The sequence below is a fragment of the Artibeus jamaicensis genome, unplaced genomic scaffold, assembly GCF_021234435.1.
Source record: "Artibeus jamaicensis isolate MK-2021 breed Jamaican fruit bat unplaced genomic scaffold, CSHL_Jam_final contig_475, whole genome shotgun sequence".
NCBI classification, from domain to species: Eukaryota; Metazoa; Chordata; class Mammalia; order Chiroptera; family Phyllostomidae; genus Artibeus; species Artibeus jamaicensis.
The window spans coordinates 2,688,375-2,713,225 of record NW_026521852.1 but is presented as its reverse complement, the minus strand read 5'-3'; the positions used below and the strand labels follow the sequence as shown (position 1 = coordinate 2,713,225).

Here is a 24,851-nt window from a genome sequence, read left to right as displayed (position 1 = left end):
CTTATTACCATTAACAGGAATTTTTCAAGTAACTTTTAAAAAATATATTTTATTTATTTTTAGAAAGAAGGGAGGGGAGGGAAAAAGAGAGAGAGAGAAACATCAATGTGTGAGAGAAATATTGATCAGTTGCCTCTCACATGCCCCTAACTGGGGACCTGGCCTGCAACCCAGGCATGTGCCCTGACTGGGAATAGAACTGGTGACCTTTTGGTTCACAGGCTGGTACTCAATCCACTCAGCCACTCCAGCCAGTGCTCAGTAACTTTTTTTAAAAATTTAATTTTAGAGAGAGAAAGAGGAGAGATAGGACAGGGGGAGAGGGGGGAACATCAATTTGTTGTTCCACTTATTTATGCCTTCATTGGTTGCTTCTTGTTGGTGCCCTGACTGGGCATCGAACCCACAGTGTTGGTGTATCAGGACACTGTTCTAACCCACTGAGTTATCTGGTCAAGCCTCAAGTAACTTCTAATAACATGAGGAAGAAAACCACAAGTAGGGATGTGGCAGGAGAGTGACAGAGTCCACAATTCTACGGCAAGGCTTCAACTAGATTTATTTATTTAAGGGGGGAAAAAGTCAAAAGCTCTTTCAACAAAATGGCTAAAATGTCCATTTGCTGGCTAAGGAATCTTGTGTAATATCTTTGCCTCAGTTTCTTTATCTGCAGAATGGAAATAATAATATACATCCTGGATTGTTCTAAGGATTAAATGAATTAATGCAAACATTTTGCAATTATTTAATAAGTGTTAGTATTCCCTCCGGGAGTTTGGATTATTTATTTATTTGTTACTGTTCCTTACACATTTCTGAATTTTCTAAAGTCTCTAAAAGTGCATATATTACTTATACAATAAAATTAGATCTGGGAAAAAAAAAAGAAAGAAAAAAAGACTAGTAAATGCTCCTAGAAAACAATGAGATTAGAAATATCATATTCTAGTCCTGGCCAGGTAACTCAGCCGGGTAGCTCGGTTGGTTAGAGCACCAAAGGTTAGAGCACCAAACTAATATGTTGCAGGTTGTGGGCTCGATTACCAGTCAGGGGACATACAAAAAGTAACCAATGAATGCATAAGTAAGTAGAAAAACAAACTGATGTTTCTCTCTTTCTTTCTTTTTTTCTTTCTCCCTTCCTCCCTCTCTCTAAAATCAATCAATAATTTTTTAAAAGAGAATAGAAACATCACATTCTAAAGAAACCTATTATGACTAAGATTTAAGATCCACTTCTCATCCTATGATGGTTCACAAATCAAAGTTGTTTCACAAAATACTGTCATCTTAGTGACTTTACTATGTAAAAAACTTAACATTCCCTATTACAAGTTACAAGTTTAAACTGTGATAGCAGGAGATATATTAACTAATAAACATTGCATTAGAATTATTGTACACTTAAACTTTGGAATACAAAAAACCAGGTAAATTATTCAAGTATTTGTATCAAAGAAAAGTTAAAATCTATACAAGTTCAACTTTTGTGTGACAGAGAGCTTGATGTAATTTACAGACATACAGTCTAAAAATAAATAAAATGTTCTGACAGCATAATGAAAAAGTTTGTAAGCTGGTGATGCTTCCACTAGGGGTCCAATTTACAATTTAAACAGAAAACTTACCAGCATCATCAGATTCCTGAAACTGTGAATAATCAACGACCTTCCTATTTCTGTAGAAAGAAGAGATCCTAAATTAAGATTATAAAAATGTAGGGATTTTCTATGATATTAGAACACATTTTTCATAAGCAGAACTAGAACTAGCTCTCGGAAAAATTTTTTTCCAAACATTTTGGTTGCCTCTTGCATGCAACCAAAATGTTTTGAAGTCCCCACCTCAGCCAAACGCATTTTGTTACAGTAACATGCAGTTTAAACCAAGCGTTTCAAACTATAGTCCTCTTATTGCTTGCCTCAGTTATCAAATATTATTCTTCCCCACTAAACCACCCCATACACACATACATAAAACAGCAAAATGACCCAAACTACCATTTCTGTTTACATGTGCACGAACCAAACTGTAAATGTTTTCTCTTACTGCTACATACACATATCCACGTATACCTGATAGACAAGTTATTACTGAGTTCTTTCAAGATGAAGTGATTTTTAAAATGCAATTACATTATCATATATAAATAATGGTGACAGTAAATTAAGCCTTATACAGGAGGGGAAGAAAAAACTGACCATAAAAGAATAAAAGATAATTCTTTATTAAAGCAATATTATTTTATTAACGAATTATTATTTTGGGGGTAAACTTTTTAAAAATATTTTTTTATCTTTAGAGGGGAAGGGAAGGAGAGAGGGAGAGAAACATCAATGTATGGTTGCCTCCCATGTGTCCCCTGCTGGGAACTGGCCTGCAACCCAAGCATGTGCCCTGACTGGGAATCAAACTGTGGTTGTTTGGTTCCCAGGCCCACGCTCAATCTACTGAGCTACACCAGCCAGGGTTAAAATTATTCTTTTTTATTTTAAATATATTTTATTGATTATGCCATTACAGTTGTTCTATTTCCCCCCTTCACTCCCCTCTACCCTGCACACCCCTCCCCCACCATTCCCCCCTTTAGCTTATGACGTGTCTCGAGTTCTTTAGATTCTATTCTTTACATTCTATATATTCCCCTACTATTCTTGCCCTCCCCCTATCTATTTTCTACCTACCGTCTATGCTACTTATTTTCTGTACCTTCTCCTCCTCCCACTCCCCTGTTGCTAACCCTCCATGTGATCTTCATTTCTATGGTTCTGCTCGCGATCTAGCTGTCCTCTTAGTTTGCTTTGGTTTTAGGTGTGGTTCTTAATAACTGTGAGTTTGCTGTCCTTTCACTGTTCATATTTTTTTTAATCTTCTTTTTCTTAGATAAGTCTCTTTAACATTTCATATAATAAGGGCTTGGTGATGATGAACTCCTTGAACTTGATCTTATCTGAGAAGCACTTTATCTGTCCTTCCATTCGAAATGAAAGCTTTGCTGGATAGAGCAATCTTGGATGTAGGTCTTTGGATTTCACGACTTGGAATACTTCTTTCCAGCCCCTTCTTGCCTGTAAGGTCTCTTTTGAGAAATCAGCTGACAGTCTGATGGGAACTCCTTTGTTAGGGGACTGTCCCCTTATCTCTTGCTGCTTCTAGGATTCTCTCCTTCATTTTAATCTTGGCTAATGTAATGATGATGTGCCTTGGTGTGTTCCTTCTTGAGTCCAACTTCTTTGGGACTCTCTGAGCTTCCTGGATTTCCTGGAAGTCTATTTCCCTTTGCCAGAATGGGGAAGTTCTCCTTTATTATTTGTTCAAATAAGGTTTCCACTTGTTGCTGTTCCTCTTCCCCTTCTGGTGCCCCTATAATTTGGATGTTGGGATGTTTCAAGATGTCCTGGAGGTTCCTAAGCCTCTCCTCATTTTTTTGAATTCTTGTTTCTTCATCCTTTTCTGTTTGGTCATTTTCCCCCTCCTTCTGGTCTACTTCCTTGATTTGAGCCCCAGTTTCCTTTCCATTACTATTGGTTTCCTGTGCATTTCTCTTCATTTCAATTAGTTTAGCCTTCATATGTTCCTCTAATTTGTGACTAAAGTCAGCCAGTTCTGTGAGCATTCTGATCACCAGTGTTTTGAACTGTGCATCTGAAAGTTTGCCTATCTCTTGGTTGCTTAGAGTTATTGGCTCTGGGACTCTTGAGTTGTTCTTGAGCCATGTTTTGATCTGTTTGTGCTTGTTACGTATAAGGAGTGGAGCCTTAAATGTTCATCAGGGTGAGGCCACCCAGGTCGCTAGTTTGTGATGCTGTATGTGGGGGTGGGGTCAGGGAGGGAGTAATAGTGGTCCCCTCTGCTGCTTCCTGCTGCTGGGACCTGCATGGTCTGTCTCACTGCTTGCTCCTTCACTGGTTTATCTGGGCACAAATGTGTGACCCGGGTCAGCCCTCACTGGGTCCACCCGCTGCTACAACACACCTGGGATGCGCCCACTGCCTGCAAGCCCAGGTTGGTCTGGTGTATCTTTCCTGCCCGACCCTGCTCTGCTGCTGGCTCTGCCCCTCTTACCGGTTTGGCTGAAGGATTCTTGTTGTCAGACTTCCATATGGTTCAATTTTCTGTGGTTTAGCTGTGTTTTTGTTGCTAAAACTTTGTTGTTTTTAAACTCGGTTGTGCTTTGTTGTTTTTAAACTTGGTTGTGCGAGAAGGCACAGTGCTTCCACCTAGGCCTCCATCTTGGCGGAAGTCAGAATTACTCTTTATTAAAGAATAAAAAGAATTCGAAAGATTCTTTTTATTAAAGGGTCTATGAATATGAAAATCTACCAAATTTATGTGTCTCCTTGACTCAATGATGTTAAGTACTTCCTTCTAGGTAAGGCATCTTTTTAATATCTCAAACAAACCTTAATTCCCATTTTCCTACTTTACATTCTAAAAACCCTAACATTTAAAATCCTTCCTCCAAAAATATACACAATGGGGCAAAAGTAGGTTTACAGTTGTGAGTATGCCAGCTTGTTCTTATATTTCTGTTTATTATATTATTTTCCATACGAACAACACTGAACCTACTTTTGCCCCACCCGGTACAGGTAAGCTTCCATGTGGGAACCCAGAGCGCATGGCTTCCAAAGGAGCCTCACATGCACTGTGACTAACAAGAGAACTGAGAGGGTGAAGAGAAACATGCCACCAAGTACACTTAAACCAGAGTAGAGAGATATTCCTGGTTTTATAATAAAGATAAGATAGTAAAAGATTTATTTTTGAAAGAGGGGAAGGGTGAAAGAGAGGGAGAAAAACCTCAATGTGTGGTTGCCTCTCACACACCCTCTACTGGGGACCTGGCCCACAACCCAGGGCAGTGCCCTGACTGGAAGTTGAAGCGGCAACCCTTTGCTTTGCAGGCTGGTGCTCAATCCACTGAGCCACACCAGCCAGAGCTAAGATACCATTTAAATTCAAAGACAGGATGATCAGAATTCAAACACCGGTACAAATAACCTGTGTGTAGTATGCAAAATGATAGGTGTAGGAATGAATTCTAAGAACATATTTGGGGCTTAGATGCTGAAAAGCATATAGCCATACCCTTTGCTTTAGAGAAAAAAGAAAGGTTTTAAAGGAATTTTCTCCTTCAGTTTTTCTTTAGTCTACATCAATCAGTTATCTTCTCAATTTACTACTTCAATGAGTCAAGATGCAAAACTAAGAACTATGCTCTAACTACAGTGAGCCTTGAGCAAGGCAGGTTTGAAATGCACGGGTATACTTAATAGAGATTTTTTTATCCTTTGAACAGATGAGACAAGCTTACAGTAATCGATAAATACAGTACTATAAATGTATATTCTCTTCCGTACTATTTTCCTAGTAACAGTTTTCTGTAGCTTACTTTATTGTATTAATAATATTATACTACATGTAACATACAAATGTGTTAATGAATTGCTTATGCTATTGGTAAGGCTTCCAGTCAAAAGTAGACTACTAGTTTTGTTATAAGTTGAGTTTATATGTCAAAGGTACCATCATTCTATTAGGAAAGCTAATTTTAAAAATATGAGTTAGTATCACGTATATGCTGTACAGAGTAGTCAAATTCACAGACCGAAAGGAGCACAGTAGATGCCAGGAGCTGGAGTAGAGAGAAATGGCAAGTTAATGGCATGCGCACTTTCAATTTTGCAAAAGGAAGAGTTCTGGAGGTTGAGTGTACAAAAAAGTGAATGTATTTAACATTACTGAACTGTGCACTTAAAAATGGTTCGGATGTTAAATTTGTTATTTTACCATAATTAAAAGGAAAAGAAAAATATCTTCTTTCTAAAAAACAAACTATTTGGGTGAGGGGTGGCTGGTAATCAAATGCCAACCATATTCTACCAAAAGTGATTTTTAATGACAGAGGCCATGAGAAACAATATTATTATCATAATGCAAAGACAATGATTTTTGGTGTTACAATCGCAGAGTATGGGACATGGAACCAGGGGAAAGAAAGCAACCAGAACAGGGAGTTTAAAATCTTAATCACTAGAACTTCCGCCAAGATGAAGGCGTAAGTGGAAACACTTTGCCTTCTCGCACAACCAAATCTAAAAACAACAAAGTTTTACCAACAATAAACGCAGCCAAAACCACAGAAAATTGAACAATACGGAGTCCGACAACAAGGAACCACTCAGCTAGACCGGTAAGAGGGGTGGAGCCGGTAGCAGAGCAGGTCAGGCAAAAAGTATCCCCTAACCCAGGCAGCGGAGGGCCAATTCCAGGTGTGGGGTAGTGACAGGCGGACCCAGTGAAGGTGCAAGGCAGCTGGCTGACCGCGGTCACACATTTGCACGTAGATAAACCAGTGAAGGAGCGAGCAATGAGACAGACCATGCAGGTCCCAGCACCAGGAAGCAGCAGAGGGGACTGCTATTGCTCCCTCCCTGACCCCACCCCCACATACAGCATCACAAACTAGCGACCTGGGTGGCCCCGCCTGGTGAACACCTAAGGCTCCTCTCCTTGTACATAACAGGCGCAAACAGATCAAAACATGGCTCAAGAAGAACTCAGAGCCCCAGAGCCCATAAATCTAAGCAATGAAGAAATAGCCAACCTAAACAGTTCAAAACACTGGTGATCAGGATGCTCACAGAACTGGTTGATTTTAGTCACAAATTAGAGGAACATATAAAGGCTAAACTAATTGAAATGAAGGGAAATGCACAGGAAACCAATAGTGATGGAAAGAAAACTGGGACTCAAATCAAGGAAGTGTACCAGAAGGAGGGGGAAAATGACCAAACAGAAAAGGATGAAGAAACAAGAATTCAAAAAAATGAGGAGAGGCTTAGGAACCTCCAGGACATCTTGAAACATCCCAACATCCAAATTATAGGGGCACCAGAAGGGGAAGAGGAACAGCAACAAGTGGAAACCTTATTTGAACAAATAATAAAGGAGAACTTCCCCATTCTGGCAAAGGAAATAGACTTCCAGGAAATCCAGGAAGCTCAGAGAGTCCCAAAGAAGTTGGACTCAAGAAGGAACACACCAAGGCACATCATCATTACATTAGCCAAGATTAAAATGAAGGAGAGAATCCTAGAAGCAGCAAGAGATAAGGGGACAGTCCCCTAACAAAGGAGTTCCCATCAGACTGTCAGCTGATTTCTCAAAAGAGACCTTACAGGCAAGAAGGGGCTGGAAAGAAGTATTCCAAGTCGTGAAATCCAAAGACCTACATCCAAGATTGCTCTATCCAGCAAAGCTTTCATTTCGAATGGAAGGACAGATAAAGTGCTTCTCAGATAAGATCAAGTTCAAGGAGTTCATCATCACCAAGCCCTTATTATATGAAATGTTAAAGAGACTTATCTAAGAAAAAGAAGATTAAAAAAAATATGAACAGTGAAAGGACAGCAAACTCACAGTTATTAAGAACCACACCTAAAACCAAAGCAAACTAAGAGGACAGCTAGATCGCGAGCAGAACCATAGAAATGAAGATCACATGGAGGGTTAGCAACAGGGGAGTGGGAGGAGGAGAAGGGGGGAGAAGGTACAGAAAATAAATAGCAGTAGGTAGAAAACAGATAGGGGGAGGGCAAGAATAATAGGGGAAATATAGAATCTAAAGAACTTGAGGCACGTGGTCATAAACTAAAGGGTGGGGTGGTGGGGGAGAGGAGCGCAGGGGAGGAAATAGAACAAGTGTAGTGGCATAATCAATAAAAATTATTACAAATTAAAAAAAACAATCACTAATAATTAATGTAGAGTTTCTGAAATCACAGGATAATCCTTCCAGCTTTCCATGCTGGTGGGGGTCTCTACTCAAATTTTATCAGTATAGTTTCTGGGTACCATAAATCAATACATTTGATGAGACTATTTTAAGAAGGGTAGCTAGAGTGGAGAAACATATTGTCATATGAAGAACAACTGAATGAACTAGACGTTTAACTTTAATAAGGGAAAATGTGTTGGCTACTTTAGGGCTTTAAAACTAGTAGTAGTAAATGTTGCTGATCCAATCAAGTGTGGGTTCAACATAAACAACTTTCTGGCAGTTTGACAAAGATAGTTACTTTCTTAGTGTATCAATAGGGAACACTCCAGAAAATTATTATACAGTAATAAGTACAGAATCTTTGTTAGTAAAAATCCTGAGTTCTGGTTCTAAAACATCAAGCAAAATTAAGAATTCCTCTTGGCCTCAGGTCCTCCTCTGTTGAAACTGATTACTTAAGTTGCTGACAGATCTAAGAAGTTATGCTATAAATTAAATATTATTAAAATTTAATGACAAACAATTCTTTTCAATCAGAAATAGTCAATTACTCTTTTGCATACTACATATTCTAACATGTAACACCATACCATTTTTTTAAGGAAGACTTTATTTATTTTGAGAGAGGTGAAGGAGGGAAGAAGAGAGGGAGAGAAACATTAAGTGTGTGACTGCCTCTTATATACCCTCTATAGGGGACCTGGCCTGCAACCCAGGCAGCCGCCCTTTGGTTCACAGGCCGGAGCTCAATCCACTGAGCCACACCAGCCAGAGCTCACTATCCCATTTTTTCCTTCACTAATCTGAGCCTCCTGAAAGTAATAACCACATCCACGTTTCTGACAGAGCAAGGAAAAAGTAGGCACTCAAATGTTTTCTGAACTTTCTGCTCTTAGGGTCAAACTGAAAAGATCTGTTAGAAACCTAATTTTATAACATATGTTAAAGAATAAAATCCCATCTCCTTAAAGTCTCATCTCTTGCCATTTAATAGTAAAGCAACCCAGGAACTTTGCAATTCCTCCAATGATGTTGTTTCCTATTGGTTATGTGGCTCCTTGGCCTAGAATGCTATTCGCATCACTCCCCATTCATAACAGGTTCAACCTCACTTCAACACCTTTGATTCTCTTATACTGTGTAATTACTAAACATCTGTTCCCTAACAAAGGTGAACTTCTTGAGGACAGGGATTGTCTCTTCTTCATCTGTAACACCAAATTCAATAGATGCATTTAATGAATGAATGATTTGGCCTCTGCTAAAGATTATGGTAGGAAAGGGTATCAATACAAAGGACAAGCATGCCCGTGGAGTTTTGAGCCAATCAGACATTTAATGACCACTGTCCTTAACAAAAGAAAATCTAGTTTCTGCCATATTAAATAACTTGTTACATTAAGAAATTAAAAAGAGAACTATGTAGTGTGCTTTTTCTTTTTTAAAAAAGGTTTCATTTATTTTTAGATATGGGGGCAGCAAGAACGAGGAGAGAAACACTGATCAGCTGCCTCTCATGCTCCTTGACTAGGGATTGAACCCGAAACCTACACAAGTGCCCTGACCAGAAACTGAACCGGTGACCCCTGCTTTGTGGGAGGACACTCAACCAACTGAGCCCAACTCGTCAGAGCACAGTACAGTTTCTTCTGTCCCAGTTTTCAAGAACTACAAAAATGACATGTAGTCTATACTGACATATACACACTTAAATTTAAAATTCTCAAAATCAAATTAGAAGACCACTCCTTCCTTTGAAACACTAAACAATTTTCAATGACATGAAAATGGCCAGAGTAAATGTAATTTTATCACAAAACTATAAAAACTGAGGAAGGCAAAATATGAATATAGAAGCACCCATGTCTTACAGGTAACTGGTCAAAAAATGTATCCATCTATAAATGCTAAAGAGGGAAGAGAAAAATAATTTAAAAATCTATGAGAACAAGGTTCATCCACAATAAATCTTGTAATGAGTTATAATAAGTTTGGTTCATTTCCTGCCCTCTAAAGTTGCTATTCCAGACAATACACTATTTCCATTTCTTGGAGTTTACCTTATTTAGGGTTGAAACACATTTTGATTAACTTATTCCTATGTAAACTGGAAACTGACATGATATACTGGGATAGAAGCACAACCCTTAAGAGAAATATTTAAGTTTAAGAAGTTTTACTTAAGCTGAAAACAAAGAAACATTCTTACTTCCTCAAAATACCATAAATTAAATGCCAAAGCTAAGCCAACTCTTCAGTGTATAAAATGAGCATCAACAACTAGAACTGGAAGAAGAAACAAAATTTCAACATAAAATAAAGGTTAAAAAACACAGATTTTTAAAATTGGCTTTAAATCCTGGCTCTGCCACTTACTAGTTGTATGTCCTTGAGCAAGTTACCTCCCCTCAATGAACTTCAGTGTTCTCACCTGTAAAATAGGAATAACAATACCTAACTCTCAAAATTGTTGTGAGTGCCAGGTCCACAACCATCCAGAAGCAGCGGCTATTATAACTTTGTGTAAGCACTAATTTGTTCCACCCAGAATATCACTGCAATCTGGAACACTGTTAAGTAACGCTTGTAATTACCTGAACACAAGTCACTCCATTTTAAAATATCTTAAGAATACTGGCTCTAGTACCATTTAGAAAGAATGACTTAAAGGTTTATTGCTCATCTCATTAAAACGCAATACCAAAATGCCCGTTTTTATATTATTTCCAACTTTACAATAAAGTTTTCAGGTTACCATTAAGGCCAAATAAAGTAGCAACAGCTGCTATTTTAAAGCCACCATACAAGTTAGCTCAATTTCTATCACTCAAATCAACTGGAGTTCCATCTAAACAAGTCTAAAAGTTTGCACTAGAATAGAAAATTGTGTCCTGGCCAGGTAGCTCAGCTGGTTAAGCATTGGCCTGTTCAGACTGACACAAGAACCAACCAATGAACGCACAAATAAGTGGACCAACAAACCGATGTTTCTCTTTCTCCCTTCCCACCTCTTTAAAAAGGAACCCTATAAGGAAAATAAATGTTTAAATACAAAATATAGGAACACAAAAACTCCAATGATACACCTACTCTTACTTTAAAAGCTGTATAATCTATTTATGTTCTAAGAGTACTTTGGTCACACACAATGAACCAATTGTAGGTGATCGCCAGAGGGCTGAGGTGAGAAGCCCCCACTTCTGCATCAGTTAAATGAGAGGTAAAGTGGAAGCCAGAGAAAGAACACTGAAAGATGTGTTGGGGACACCAAATGCTGATCACTCCAGCAGTTCAGGAACAACAGGATTTTTTTCTTTCACTCTTAATCATCAACTTCTACTCAATACTGATAAGTGTACCCTCCAAATGCTTTTTCTTCCTTATAGCAGCAGAGGTCTAAGACCAAAACATAATATTCATGAAAAGTGAGGTATGTAAAGCTAACATTCTAAAGAGTCAATGATCATACCAGAGACGGAATCACACCTTTGAGGTTATCTCATCTAACTCCTTTGCTTCTGGATGAGAAAACAACTAAGATCACATAACCCAATTCTATTTTATAATGAACCTGCACATCAAAATAGGGAGAAAGATAAGCAAGCTCTAGGTGAGGGAGCAGAACTTTTAAAAACCCTAAGCTTTATATCACTTAAGGAAAACAAAACCATTTTCTCAAGGCAAATCAGAGACATTTACTACTTTATTTAGCTCGATCACGCTTTTTTATCCTGAATGATTTATATTGTTCTGGTCAGGGAAGAACAAAACCACCTTGCTAATTTTCTAGAATATAAGTTTCTCATTAGGCAGAGTACATTTGAAACCTGAGTTTTGAGAAACCCGAAATAGCCAGCATAGATTACCTAGGCCTAGGTGGTAAAAATATCATTTCGTCAGATCAATGAGGCCCTTAAAAAATGTTTTTTAATCTATAGGTCACAACCCATTTAATGAGTCTTGGTATCAGTTTACTAGTATATAGCCTGCATTTTAGAAGAAAAAGGAAATTGAAAATATCAGCGCAAGCTGTATCTAAATACTAAGTTCCTGAAACTTGTGTTCCAGCTGTATGTGTACTTATGTGTACAATTACAATGTCAAATGTATTTATTGGAACGTCATCAAAAATGGTTGAAAGCCACTGCTTTAGACTAAAAACTGGATTGCAAAAAGAGATTTCTAAAATCTCTTCCCACAAAAAACAATGTTATTGATCCACAGCCCACCCCTACCCCCCCCCCAACAAATCAGTTTCAAGCTTAAACACTCACAAAACCTATCCAAGTTTGGTGTGTGTGTGTGTATGCGTATGCATGAGCGGTAGGGTGATGATTATAACATGTGTATTACATATACTAGGCTTCTGGACTTCAGACAATCTAATCCAGCCTTACTCAAAATTTATCCTATCAACAGGGAATGACTGAGAGCCTCTTCTGATCTCCCAAGGCAGGCTATTCTAAGAAAACTCCAATAATTAAACGGTTCTCCTCAATGAGGTGAAATCTGCCTCTAAAATCCACTAAATGATTCTCTACTCTACCTCTTGGGATTACCATGGTCTAAATCTAACCCCTCCTCCGCGGAGCAGAGGCTAAATACCGGGGTTCCTCTTAACTCTTCCTCATCACATTTTCCAGCATCCTCACAACCTAGATAGATGCCTTCCTCCACACCACCTCACATTCTGTCAAGTCTAGGAAGTAGTGCCTTGATCTAAACACGACGACATGGTTTTAAAAGGTGTGTGGGGGAGGGGTGCACATCAGATTATGACTGTCCTCTTCCTATTCTACTCCACATTTGTACTAATGCAGTCCAAGCTCTCGGTTGCCTTTTGGGCTGTTACATCACACAATGGGCTGGATATTACAATAACAATGACTAAAACCTCCTTTTCCCCAAATCTAAAATGTTTTTGTACTCCAATACTTTAACATTTGTATCTTTCTCAAATTAGTATCATCCTCACACTTAATCAGCACGGACCAAGAACAAGGTCTTTGAAGGCACCCAGGTTGATGCCAACCCACGAACCAGCCCTCCTTGGGTATGGCTACTGAGGCACATTCATTCTGCCTACATTTCTTTGTCTCCCCCACAAGGACCTCCTGTGATGCTCTGCCAAAATTCCTGTTGAGGCCTGGGCCTGGTAGCTCTGTTAGAGCCGCAACCCAAAACGCCAAGGTTGCAGGTTCCAACCTGTCAGGGCATACCTGAGAAGTAACCAATGGCACTGGCAGGTGTGGCTCAGTGGATTACAAGCCAGCCTTCCAACCAACAGGCTGCCAGTTGATTCCCAGTCAGGGCACGTGCCTGGGTTGCAAGCCAGTTCCCAGCAGTGGATGCATGAGAGGCAATCACACATTGACATTTCTCTCCCTTCTCTCCTTCTCTTCCCCTCTAAAGATAAATAAAATAAGATCTAAAAAATAAAAGTGGAACAACCAATCAATGTTTCTCCCTAAAAATCATTTAAAAAACTCCTGTTGAACAAAAAATGTACTTTTTAATTCTTTTTAAAAATATTTATTTATTTTTAGACAGGGGGAAGGGAGAGAGAAAAAGGGAGAGAAACACTGATGTGTGGCTGCCTCTCATGTGGCCCCTACTGAGGACCTGGCCCGCAACCCAGGCACGTGCCCTGACTGGAAATTGAACCAGTGACTCCTTGGTTCCCAGGCCGGTGCTCAATCCACTGAGCCACTCCAGCCAGGGCCCAGTTTTTAATTCTAATTCTTTTATTGTAATAATTTTTTTAAAGAGCAATTCAAGATGGTTTACATCAATAATAATTAAACGTTTTAGGAATAAACCTTTTTCATTCAAACAAAATATTCCCAGGAACCACAGCTAGTCAAAAGAATTTTAAGAACACAAATTTGTCTTATTTGAAATTTAAAAAATTTCTTCATTACAGAATTTACAAATGAGTTCTGTAAAAGACAGGTTTTCCCAAGCTTTCCTGGTCAGATCGATTTAGATATTATCACCTCCTTAGACATGTTAAGGCTGTTAAGAGCCTGCATTAAAGAAACATGCTAAATTATCTATATTACAAAAGCAAAATTTGAATCAAATGCTTGCGATATCTCAGAAAGCCATCTACAAGACTCATTTTTGTGACTCCATGCTGACTTGTAACAATAACTACAATAGCAGTAACTATGTGCCAGATACTTCACCTAAATTCTCATTTAAGTGTGCACGCTCTCGGGAGCACACCTGCGCCTTCTTCTCTCCTAAGCTCCAAGGGGCTTCTTTTGCTTCTGTAATGTATCCTGAGCCTAGCCAGCCTAGCAGGCCCACTTCTCCTACCTCTGTAACTTTCCAAATAAACTTTGTAAGTCAATTTTCTAACTCTACATACTACAGGGCACTGTCAGTACTTGCTGTCTCCCAAATCTTCCTAAACATTCACACAAATCTAACTATTCCATAGAACTGATCCTATTAAAGTTTCTGCATATTAACTATTTTCTTCCCTTTGAATCTTAAGACACTTGCCTTTCTTCATTCTTTCTTCTCTCCCTCAAAGATTATTCATAGAAACCAGGATACCTGAATTCAATTCACAGTCATTTCTTACAAATGCTTCATTTGTTTTGAGCTTCAAGTTCCTTTTGGCTAAGATATATTGTTTCCACTACATCTTATATCACTGTTATTTATAAGTAAACATGCACATCTGCTACTAGGTTATTATCACAATCCCCTACTAAATCTTAAAAAAAAAAAAATCATGCTAATGTTTTCATCAAGATGAGTATGTATGGCAGGCACTCCTTATTCCTAAAACATTCATGTTCTTTCCATATAGGAAAATATTTTGCTTAAAAGCCCTGTGAATTCATACAGTGTTGGTTGGTATGGTACAATGGATTGAGTGCCAGCCTGCTAACCTGCAAGGTTGCCAGTTCAATTCCCAGTAGAGCACAGGCCTGGGTTGCAGGACAGGTCCCCAGTTAGGAGCATGCAAGAGGCAACCAATTGATGCATCTCACACATCGATGTTTCTTCCCTTCTTTCTCCTTTCCTTCCTCTCTCTCTAAAAATAAAATCTAAAAAAAAAAAAAAAATCACACACAAATTTGAGTGTAAGATGAAGTATTAGATAAATAAAATGGGCTAGATTTTTGCCTACAGAAGTTTAGTGCAAACCGATGCAATTAGGGATAGAGAAACCTCAAGTGGATGAAACTGAAGGGGTCTCAGATGCCCACATTACCAAGTAGAGCCCTGTCTGCAACAGAGAGGGTGTCCTAAACCTCTAGTGAAATCTTCCCAAATTGTCTTAACCCTATCACCAAGGACAATCTGTAGCTGTTTCAAGTCAGGTTTATCGACTCATTACAATGAATTACTCATCGCAAGCGTGGAGCGTCCCACCAACAGGAAAATTAACAGGATTTGGGGAAGGGTACAATTTAGGTGAAATTTAACTGCAGCAGTGCCTTGATAGGCTCAACAGCACTCTAAAAGGTCAACATGAAGTCTGGACTGCAAAGTGGACCTCTTCTCATCCTATTTCTTGGCAAAGTTAAAGGAGATGTGGAATCTGTGTACAGCAATCCCTTCTCTGGAGCTCTGAAGTTGTAAATTGAATCTGGCTCTCCATGTCAAAAGAATTTAGTATTTTCTGACAAAAGTGCAGTTTTTCATTCTTACGGAAATAATTTCAAGCAGCAAAGTTTCTGACAGTCTCTGATTTTAGACACTCATTATAAATCTCTACAGATGCAGCATGTCTGTAGAATTCAGACAGCTCTGTTATCCCAGCCCAGTGAAAAGCAGGGTTGTTTTTACTTCCCAGTCAAGCCAATTTTCAGTTTCTTAATTAGTTCATCTTCTAGGTCATTCTGTCTTGACAGATGAAATCTCCCTAATGACCCTTGCCTAGCAGGCAACTGAACGGGTACACAATTCAAAAAGCAGATATGCACTAAGAAGCACCCCAAAACATTATATTCAGTTGAAACAGTTTTTGGCAACCTATGGTGTCTTCATGTAAGTATTTCAAAGACCTATAATTAATAGCTATTTATACAGTGATTATTTAAAAATATGGTGCCCTGGCTGTTGTGGCTCAGTGGATTGAACACTGGTCTGCAATCCAATGGGTTTTAATTCCCAGTCAGGGCACATACCTGGGTTGCAGGCCAGGTCCCCAACTGGAGGTGCATGAGGCAACCACACATTGATTCCCTCCCTTTCTCCCTCCCTTCCTCTCTGCCTAAAAATAAATGAAATCTTAAAAAATAAAAATATGGTAATGCAATTCTCTAAACAATCAGTTCCACTTCCTTGAATATAAATAGTAACACATTTAAAAAAAATATGAAGCCTACTGGCAACAACTGGTTTCAGCAATTTTACATCTTAAAATTTTTTATTTACTTTTAGAGGGAGAGAAACATCAATGTGCAAGATACATCTATTGGTTTGCCTCTCACACACCCCCAAACTGGCTGAGTACCTGGCCTGCAACCCAGGCATGTTCTGTGATTGGGAACTGAACCAGAAACCCTATGGTTTATAGGCTGGCACTCAATCCACTGAGCCACAACAGCCTGGGAAGTAACACATTTAAGACAAAACAAAGGGATATCCTACTTTGATCAAAATGGTCCCGTGGTATGTTTTCTCCTTCTGTGTACAACATGGCAGTCTCCTAAATTAACTTATCTCTAGCCTCAATCCAAGACGATACTTGTCATCTAATGAGTCACACTAATTTCTTTATGTTTAAGAACTTATATTTACTTTTTTCAAATTACAAGAGGACGTTCATTTATAAAGTTACAGAGGTAACAGAAGTGAGCCAGATAGGCTGCATAGGCTCAGGAAACAAGTTACAGAAGCAAAAGAAGGGCCCTTGGAGTTTAGGAGACAGAAAGAAAGGCAAAGGTATCCTCCCGAAACAGAGCAAGTGCAACTAAGAATTTCAAAAATGTAAATAGAAGTAACACTTCACAGCATGCTCAGTAACTTCATTGTTATTAAGTTCAAGAAACCAAGTCTGTAATGTAATCCATCGGGCTGTGCAGACTCTACATCTTATTAGCTCCAGAGGAGCACCATTCACATGGACCACACTGTGGACGGCTGGTGTCCCAGAGTTACAGTTTAGTGGCCTTGGTTTATATTTCCAGGGGAAAAAAGGACCAAATACATAAATGAATAAAGTAAAAAGAACCAATCTCCCTTTATTCAAAATAACTTCCTCTGTATTAATTTCTTTTTAGAGCCGAAAGAAACCTATGAGACAAAGCTTCAAAATTATGAAATTCTTTATAAATGCAAGGTACTACTATTCAAATGGAGTCCCCCATATCCATTACATAAACCTCTGCTGAGGCTGAGACTCAAGTCGCCAGAGACCCGGGTTTGTTTTTCTGTGCCAGGTTACCTCCCACAATAGTTTCATAGCTAATTGATTTAAAACACTAAAAATGCCAACTTACCTTAGAGCTTGTAACTTGTGTCAGTTCAATCAACTCCATTTTTAATCAAAATTTGTCTAAAGGTAATGTACCTTTACCATTATGAGTGTTCTAGGTGTTGAACCTTTTCAAATGCCATGGTTTTTCTTTTAGTATTAGTATTTTAGTATGATGAATCAGTGATAAATTTGAAGTTTTGTTCCTTGGGCAAATCCTAATTAATCATATATACTTTAACACACACTGGATTCAGTTAGCTAATATTTGGTATTTCTGCATCTATACTTACATGCAAAATGAATCCACTAATTTTCTGGCAGCGTCCTCTAGGTGGGTTTGCAATCTTTTCACTTACTTGAGTCACGGAAATGGCCTTGTATTACAAAACGCGTACTTCGAGCAGCGCCACTTATCTAACATTCACACTTCCCAGTGTCACGCTACACTTCACTTTCCCCCCACGTTTAGGTCAGTCTTTCTTTAATCCCTTCACATAGTCTTCTATTCCTTCCCAAAATTGTCTTTTCACCCTGGCCAGGTGGTTCAGTTCGTTGGAGCATCATTTCATGCACCAAAATAGTTGCAGGTTCGATCCCCAGTCTTGGTGCCTACTAGAAGCAAGCCATTGCTGTCTCTCTCTCTCTGAACACCAGTAAAACATATCCCCACATGCAGTTAAAAAAAAATCGGCCCTGACTGGTGTGGCTCAATGGATTGGGTGTTAACCGCAAACTGAAAGGTCGCCAGCTCAACTCCAGGTCAGGGGACATGCCCGGATTAGGGGCCAGGTCACCATTTGGGGGATTGTGGGAGGTAACGACGGATCTACCTTTTTCTCGCACATTGTTTCCCTCTTTCTCCCTCCCTTACCCTAAAAACAATTTTTCAAAATTGTCCTTTTCTCCATTCCCTGCCCCTAAGCTCATTTTAAAGTTGGCCCTTCCCGCAAAAGTCCTGTCATGAGCTGTAACCCCCTCCAGAGACAGCAAAGTTCAGCACTGACTGGGACAGAGTGACGCCTCATGGCCATGTCTCACCAGAAAGGTCAGCCTGGCTTGGGCTGGCCACCTGGATTTGAATTCCCGCTTTGCCTGTTAAATAGTTAGGTGAACTGTTACTTAGCCAAGCCTCAGCTACCTCACCCATGAAACGGGGATAATATATATCTTGCTTCACCAGTTGTTTCACATTTTTGAAATATGTGTAAATTACCTGGCAGAATATTTTTGTACAGAGTTGCTTAGTAAGTGATGGCTACACTGAATGCCAACAAAATTTTATTTTTTTCTAACACTGAAGGTTGAGAAAGGAACTTTTATTAAGGGTCCAAAAAGAAACTTCTATTAAGGGTCCAAATCTACGATGCACAATTTACAAACTCATAAAGTCCTGAAAACCTAATTTTTTTCATAACTTGTAAAATGGTAAACCTGGCTTGACCTAAACAATAAGGGGCTTCTCAGTTTTGTGTGTGAAAATTCCTAAGTCTTACTACAGACACAGTAACATGTTTGGCAGGAATGCCTTCCGGGTGATGGCACATTAATACAGTATAGACATACTGTCACCTTTGTAAAACTGTACAAAAATTTGACTTTTTAAAAAATTTATTTATTTATCTTTAGAAGGGAAGGGAAGGAGAGAGGGAGAGAAACATCAATGTATGGTTGCTTTTTGTGCATGCCCTGCTGGGAACTGGCCTGCAACCCAGGCATGTGCCCTGACTGGGAACCTGTGATCTTTTGTTCACGGGCCCATGCTCAATCCACTGAGCTACACTAGCCAGGGCAAATTTGACTTCTAAATGTGTATGGCTCCAATGGATTCAAATGAGGGGTTATTTAGTTGCAATAGGTTCTACATGGAAACAAGTATCAATAAATGTAAATCTAGTAAAAAGGAGTATAGCTAAAATTCATGCAGTCTAAATCTGACTTTGCTACTCTGTCCACACTTCACTTCCTTTGGCTTTAAAGTCATCAACAGTAAATTAAAGGAACTAGACTTAATTTCTGAAGTTCTTTTTAGTTTCCTTAAAAATACTTCTAATTAAAAAGTATCTCTGAAAAGACTTTGAAATACTGAGTTTAACAAATTCCTCTTTAAAATATTTTCTATATAGAACAAAAAAACCTAGGTATGTCACATGTATTCACCACCAAAAAGATTACTAAATTAAAAAATACATGACCGTCTTTATGCCAAATACTAGGAAGGAAAGACTGGCACATGGAAAGAATTCCAGGTTTGTATTCAGAAAATCAGAGTTAAAATCCTGGCTCTTCTTTAATAGTTCTATGACCTCAGATAACATACTCTTTCAGCTGACTTCATCATCTATTTTGTGGGAATTTTAAAAAATCCTATCTTACATGGTTATAAGGATAAAATAAGACAAAGTGAAAGCATCTAGCAAAGTGACTTTATTATCCAGGAAACTACTCTAAAACTACACTTTAAGCACTGGATTACAATTTTCAGCTCAATTAACAACGTTAGCAAATGGTGACAACTTAAAGTGATGTTATAAAGTTAACTTCCCCCATTATTTAGGGTTTGTAAGTTATCTGAGTTATCTTTGAAGGTAAAGTCTACAGACCAGTTTATGTCTTTTTAGAGGAAAGTAACAATTAAGTAATAATAAAAAGTACAGACCCAAGGTTAACAGCTGCTCCCCCCAACCTGGAAGTAGAGAATACGAGACATAAAACACCAGTTTCAACTTAACCACATTTACTAGGATACTCATTTTTTTTGTCTTCCTGTGTATACTTGTTATCATAAATCCCAAGCTAGCAGGAATTTTCAAGGTTTCCAAGTTTTCCCTTTAACTGAAAAAATTTTTGAAACTAACTTTCTGATAAGAAAGAATAACAATTTTTAGAATAATCACACATCTCAAACAAAATTCTCTTGGGAAAGAAAGTAATCTGGAATCATGGGAAAGCTGTTAATTTTCAACATAAAAAAAATAAAAGTAATTTTATATCAAACTGCAAGTGCCTATGCTTTCTCATATGAACTTTTAATGTTAATTTCAGTGTTTAATATTTGCAATCTCAAATAAATAAAAGTTATCAAAAACACTTGATGCTCTAAGGGAGAAAAGGATCTCTGGAAAATATACCAAGATTAATTTCAAGAAACCTGGTTTCTGGGCAAGTCAGTAAATATCTCTGAACTTTCTCACCTCTTACAAATAATAGCATTCTTCCTCCTTCACAAAGATGAGTCATGACAGCACTTTGAAAAGTTAGAAGTTCTATACAGTACAATTACATCAATACTTATCAGGCAGAAGGCAAAGTGATTACAGTGCAGAAAGGGGGAGAGTGAGGATGAGCAAGACTTCATAGGAAATCAGGGTTCTAGACCCAGTCAAGCATCTACTAGCTTGATGCACGGCAATTCATTTGTTAGGTCCCTGTTAAGTCCCTTGAAAAATGAATCCATCTAAGTTTCTTTCTAGCTCCAAGACTGTAATTTTATACTATAAATTTAAATCCAAGGCCTGAAATATGAGCCCTCATATACACAATGACTCAGATACTATCAAAGGTAAGAATAACAATACTCTTATGTTATACACATTTGTTGTAGCTTATTCCCTCCATTTGGAAACTAATGTCAAGTAGCCATTACTACATTTCTAAATCTTCTTTAAATGCTTAGATTGATATTAAAATGAAAGTGAGTAATATTTACACTATTCTGTAAACCATAAAAAAACCTGAAAATTACATATAGGCCTAAGGAAAGAAACATACTCCAAAATAAGATGTACTAATACTATTACATACCAAAATAATTTTTAAAAAGATTTTATTTATTTTTAAACAGGGAAAGGGAGGAATAGAGGGAGAGAAACATCAATTGGGTGGTTGCCTCTCAAAACACCTCCTACAGGGAACCTGGCCCAAAACCCAGCCACGTGCACTGACTGGGAATCAAACCTATGACCCTTTGGTAGCAATCTGGCACTCAACCACTGAGTCACATCGGCCTGGGCCTGTTTGTTTGTTTAAAAACAAGGCTAATTATTCTGATATCAATGTCAATCATTATTTTGTTAAGTGCCCTCGGCTACATAGGTCTTCAATTACACCTTGAAACAGAAGCACTTCCCTACGAGGACTTTTAATTGAAAATTTAACAAACCACCAAACTCAAGTTTAATTATTTCTGCTTTATTTTTGGTTATGAGTATATCAAAGACTTAAAAATAGTTACAAAAGCTTTTATCTAAAATATATAAAAACCAAGCTACTTTGAAATTAATCATTTGAAAGTCACCCCCAAAAAGCCCACATTAACTTCTTCAATTAGGAGCAAAAACAGTTAAAATTATTTTTAACAACATACTGAGCAAGAAAAAAAGTGCAGAAATCCCAATGCCTCCAAAAATCTTATAGAACATGCTTAATAATATATGTCTCCATCTGGTGATATTAAAAATCCAGTTTTCAAATAAAATAAAGTCCTACTTGTGTTGTAGTTTCTAAATCTGGTAACACAAATTCAGGCATGAGTTAAAAAAAAGTCACAATAAAGTCATCAAAACCTAATGAACTTAAGTTAAAAAGTCGAGAATAATAGTCCAACTTCACCAGAAGACAGAAGATCCAATCCAGATAAAATGAGTATTTCATGATCCTAAAGAAAACATTCTACAAAAACTAATGGGCTACCTCAATTTTTATGCAAAAAAAAAAAGGGGGGGGGCGGGGGAAATGCACACTATAACCTGAAATTACCTATTCAGACTCCCTGCCAAAAAGTTGGCAAAACTCTTCCCGGAGGCGATGGGGAGTTATCAGAGATGCATGTTTAACTTAGAAGACAGAGAAGCGGTCAGGCAGTTAGAGTTCTCCACATGCCCACCCTGAGCGCAGGGTGTGGGTTCTACACCACCAGTTGAGACGGATGGTCTAGTCGAGAACAGAACGGGTTCCAAACCTCCCTTTAGAGATCTAGGCCAAATACTTCCGCTTCTCACAAAACTTGTAATGAAGGGGAAACAGCTTGTTAACATTTTAAAACTTAAACCTTTACCTATTTATCTACTAAAAACTACGTAGCCACTTCCTTACATCGAAAACGTCACAGATATCACGTGAAAAGTAGTATTTATTTGCAATCGCTCTCCTAAAGGTCTCAACAGATTGAATTAAGCCACACCCCTCCATAATGGCACATTCCATACAATAGCCAGGAGAACGGCAAAGGGCGATTCCACCGTCCGCGGGATAACAGCAAACTTGTTGGAATTCTCCGAATAAAGTCTAATGCTTAACTGAATTTAACCCCTTTATTATTAAATTTATTCGGCGTAAAGAGAGGACTACAAAAACATCGAGACAGGTACTCGGGGTTAGAGTAGAGAGCTGTGGGGAAAGAGAACCAGAGGGATATAGGTCGTGCTGTTAACCCCCACCTCCCGAAGGAAGGACATTTCCCATTTTCCCGACGAAGGTCGGGGAAATGCGCGAACTCCGGAGCTTAAGGACCCTCAGAATTCCGAGGTGGGTGAGAAACAACAATCATCCCCCAGGGCCCATTTCCTAACTCTCTTGCCAGAGGGGGAAAAGACCGGCCCCGCCCACACCCAGTGCGGGAGGCGGGGCCCTAGGGCAACCCGGAGGACGGAGGCGGGGCCCCGTGGCAGCGCTGCCCTCCTCCTCGGTGTGGAACTCCCGGTCCGCTAGAGTTGAGTCCTCCCCACCCTTCAGCCTCCCACGCAAGCAGATGGGGAAGGGGCAATACGGGTGTCTCCACTCCTCCTCACTTAAGGGTGAGGGACCCCAAGCCCAGGTCCCCCGATGTCTCCCCAGAAAGCTCCAAGAGGCTGGCCCCGAGGAGGTGGGGCCTGGTAGGGACCCTGACTTCACACCCCTCCCCCTTCGGCCGGCGCTGGCGGTTCAGGGAACACCCCGCCCGCTGGGGCGGGGGAGGCAGCCGAGCAGCCCAGAGCCCTGCAGCGGAGTGGGGCGGGGAGAAGCGCGCATGGGCGCATGGCCGCACGGCCGCCACCCCCCACGCAGCACTCCGCGCCAGCAAGGCCCCCAATGCTCAAGGGCGCGCTCAGGCCCGGAAAGGAAGGAGGCCACAGGAGACAGCAGATTCTAGGCTTGTGTCCCCGACTCCTTCACCATACACCCCGCACCCACCTCTCCAACCCGCTCCAGGCCTCAGACTCCGCACTGACCTGACAGGCCGAGACATGTTCGCTGTCGAATCAGGACCGAGTTGAGAAGCCAAAGACCAGGACCCCCCCCACCCCGCGCGCTGGGCGCCCCACCCCCCCCAACTTCGGCCGAGGGGGCCGATACCGCAGGACCCCGAGCAGCTGGCTTCTCAAACTCCGCCGGTCCTTGGTTCAGAGACCCGTAATCAGACGAACCCCCGCTCCCCCGTCTCTTCAAAATGGATGAATCAAACCAGCCGAAAATGCGCCAAAGCTGCTGTGTAACCAAACCCACTAGGGCTTTAGGGCTCCTCCCCAAAACGCCTGGTCATTGGCAGCTTTTGCCAGTTGCGCAGAGCTCATTAGTCTGTTTGAATCATCACGTCCCCCAGGCTCCGCCCCTCCCTTTGATAGGCCCTGCCTCCTCCATTGGGTCCTGTTAGTCAAGATGCTCTGAGAGAGCATGGCCGCAAAACAAAAATGGTTGCTCTGCTGCCGGCCCCCTGGTTTCCACTTCATAATTGCAGATTCGTCTTGGGTCACATCTTGTTACGACTAGAAAAAAAGATTTATACGAGAGTCAAATGTAACTTAGTGTTGATTTAATTTTCTTTTATTTCATTTACTTGATCATCTAGAAACCACATTAATATCAAAACCTAGGAGATAGGCGGCTGATTCGTCACTAAGGGGCTGCTTCAGAATTGGAGGGAAATTCCGTAGGTTCAAAAACATTGACCTTAAACCCATAAGCTCCATTCCCTGGCTTTAGCATTTAGCCTTCAGGGGTCCAACCGCTGCTGGAGCAGAGAGGTAGGATCATAAACAAGGAAAAAACTCCAATTTCCATTCTCCATTCTGGACCTTGAGATCCGCTTCAGGGTCATTAAAATCCCAGTTTCCGAGAGTACCTCGAGGACCTGTGATTAAGAGGAGCATGAATTCTGGCCATAGGATGCTTCGGTTTGAAGCTCAGGCCCACAACTTAATAATTGTATAACTTTACTTTTCTGTACCTCAGTTTTCTTAAATGTAAAATGGGGAGCAATAATACTTAGCTTATGGAGTTATTAGGATTAAATAAGTCGATATATGAAAAGCCTCTAAAACAGTCTCTGGCACACAATAAACATTATGTAATTGCTTAAAATTGTTAAGTTCAATTTTTAAAAGGTGACCTGATCCCTGGGTAGGGATCAGAAGGCAGGCTCAAAACTCAAGTCAAATGACTTAGGGTAACCCAGATCATTCCATTAAAATTTACAAACGTTTGTTAGATACCTAAACTCACAGAGGCAGAGCTCAGGACGCCTCTGGCAACAACTAAGGCTTACCCCACCATTGTAAAATAGACTTTAATTTCTGCCGCAGGCAGCCTGTTAATAACCAACTGAAGATATATGCCATAAACAAACAAACCCATCATTGTCTACCC

At 39.7% G+C, this 24,851-nt stretch overlaps 1 protein-coding gene across 2 annotated transcripts in view; it reads right to left on the bottom strand.

Moving 5' to 3' along the window:
* The window catches only part of NUCKS1 (nuclear casein kinase and cyclin dependent kinase substrate 1), a 33,212-nt gene extending 9,508 nt beyond the window's left edge, over positions 1-23,704 (bottom strand). Inside the window, exons 1-2 of one of the 2 annotated variants that reach the window (XM_037155315.2) lie at positions 23,438-23,704; positions 1,629-1,678 (exon numbers count right to left, since the gene is read on the bottom strand). In XM_037155315.2, coding sequence (XP_037011210.1) covers positions 1,629-1,678; positions 23,438-23,454 — 67 coding nt within the window. In that variant the 5' untranslated portion in view covers positions 23,455-23,704. The remainder of the gene's footprint in view (positions 1-1,628; positions 1,679-23,437) is intronic. The other variant, XM_037155314.2, reaches the window with a different exon arrangement.
* Between the last annotated feature and the right edge of the window lie 1,147 nt (positions 23,705-24,851).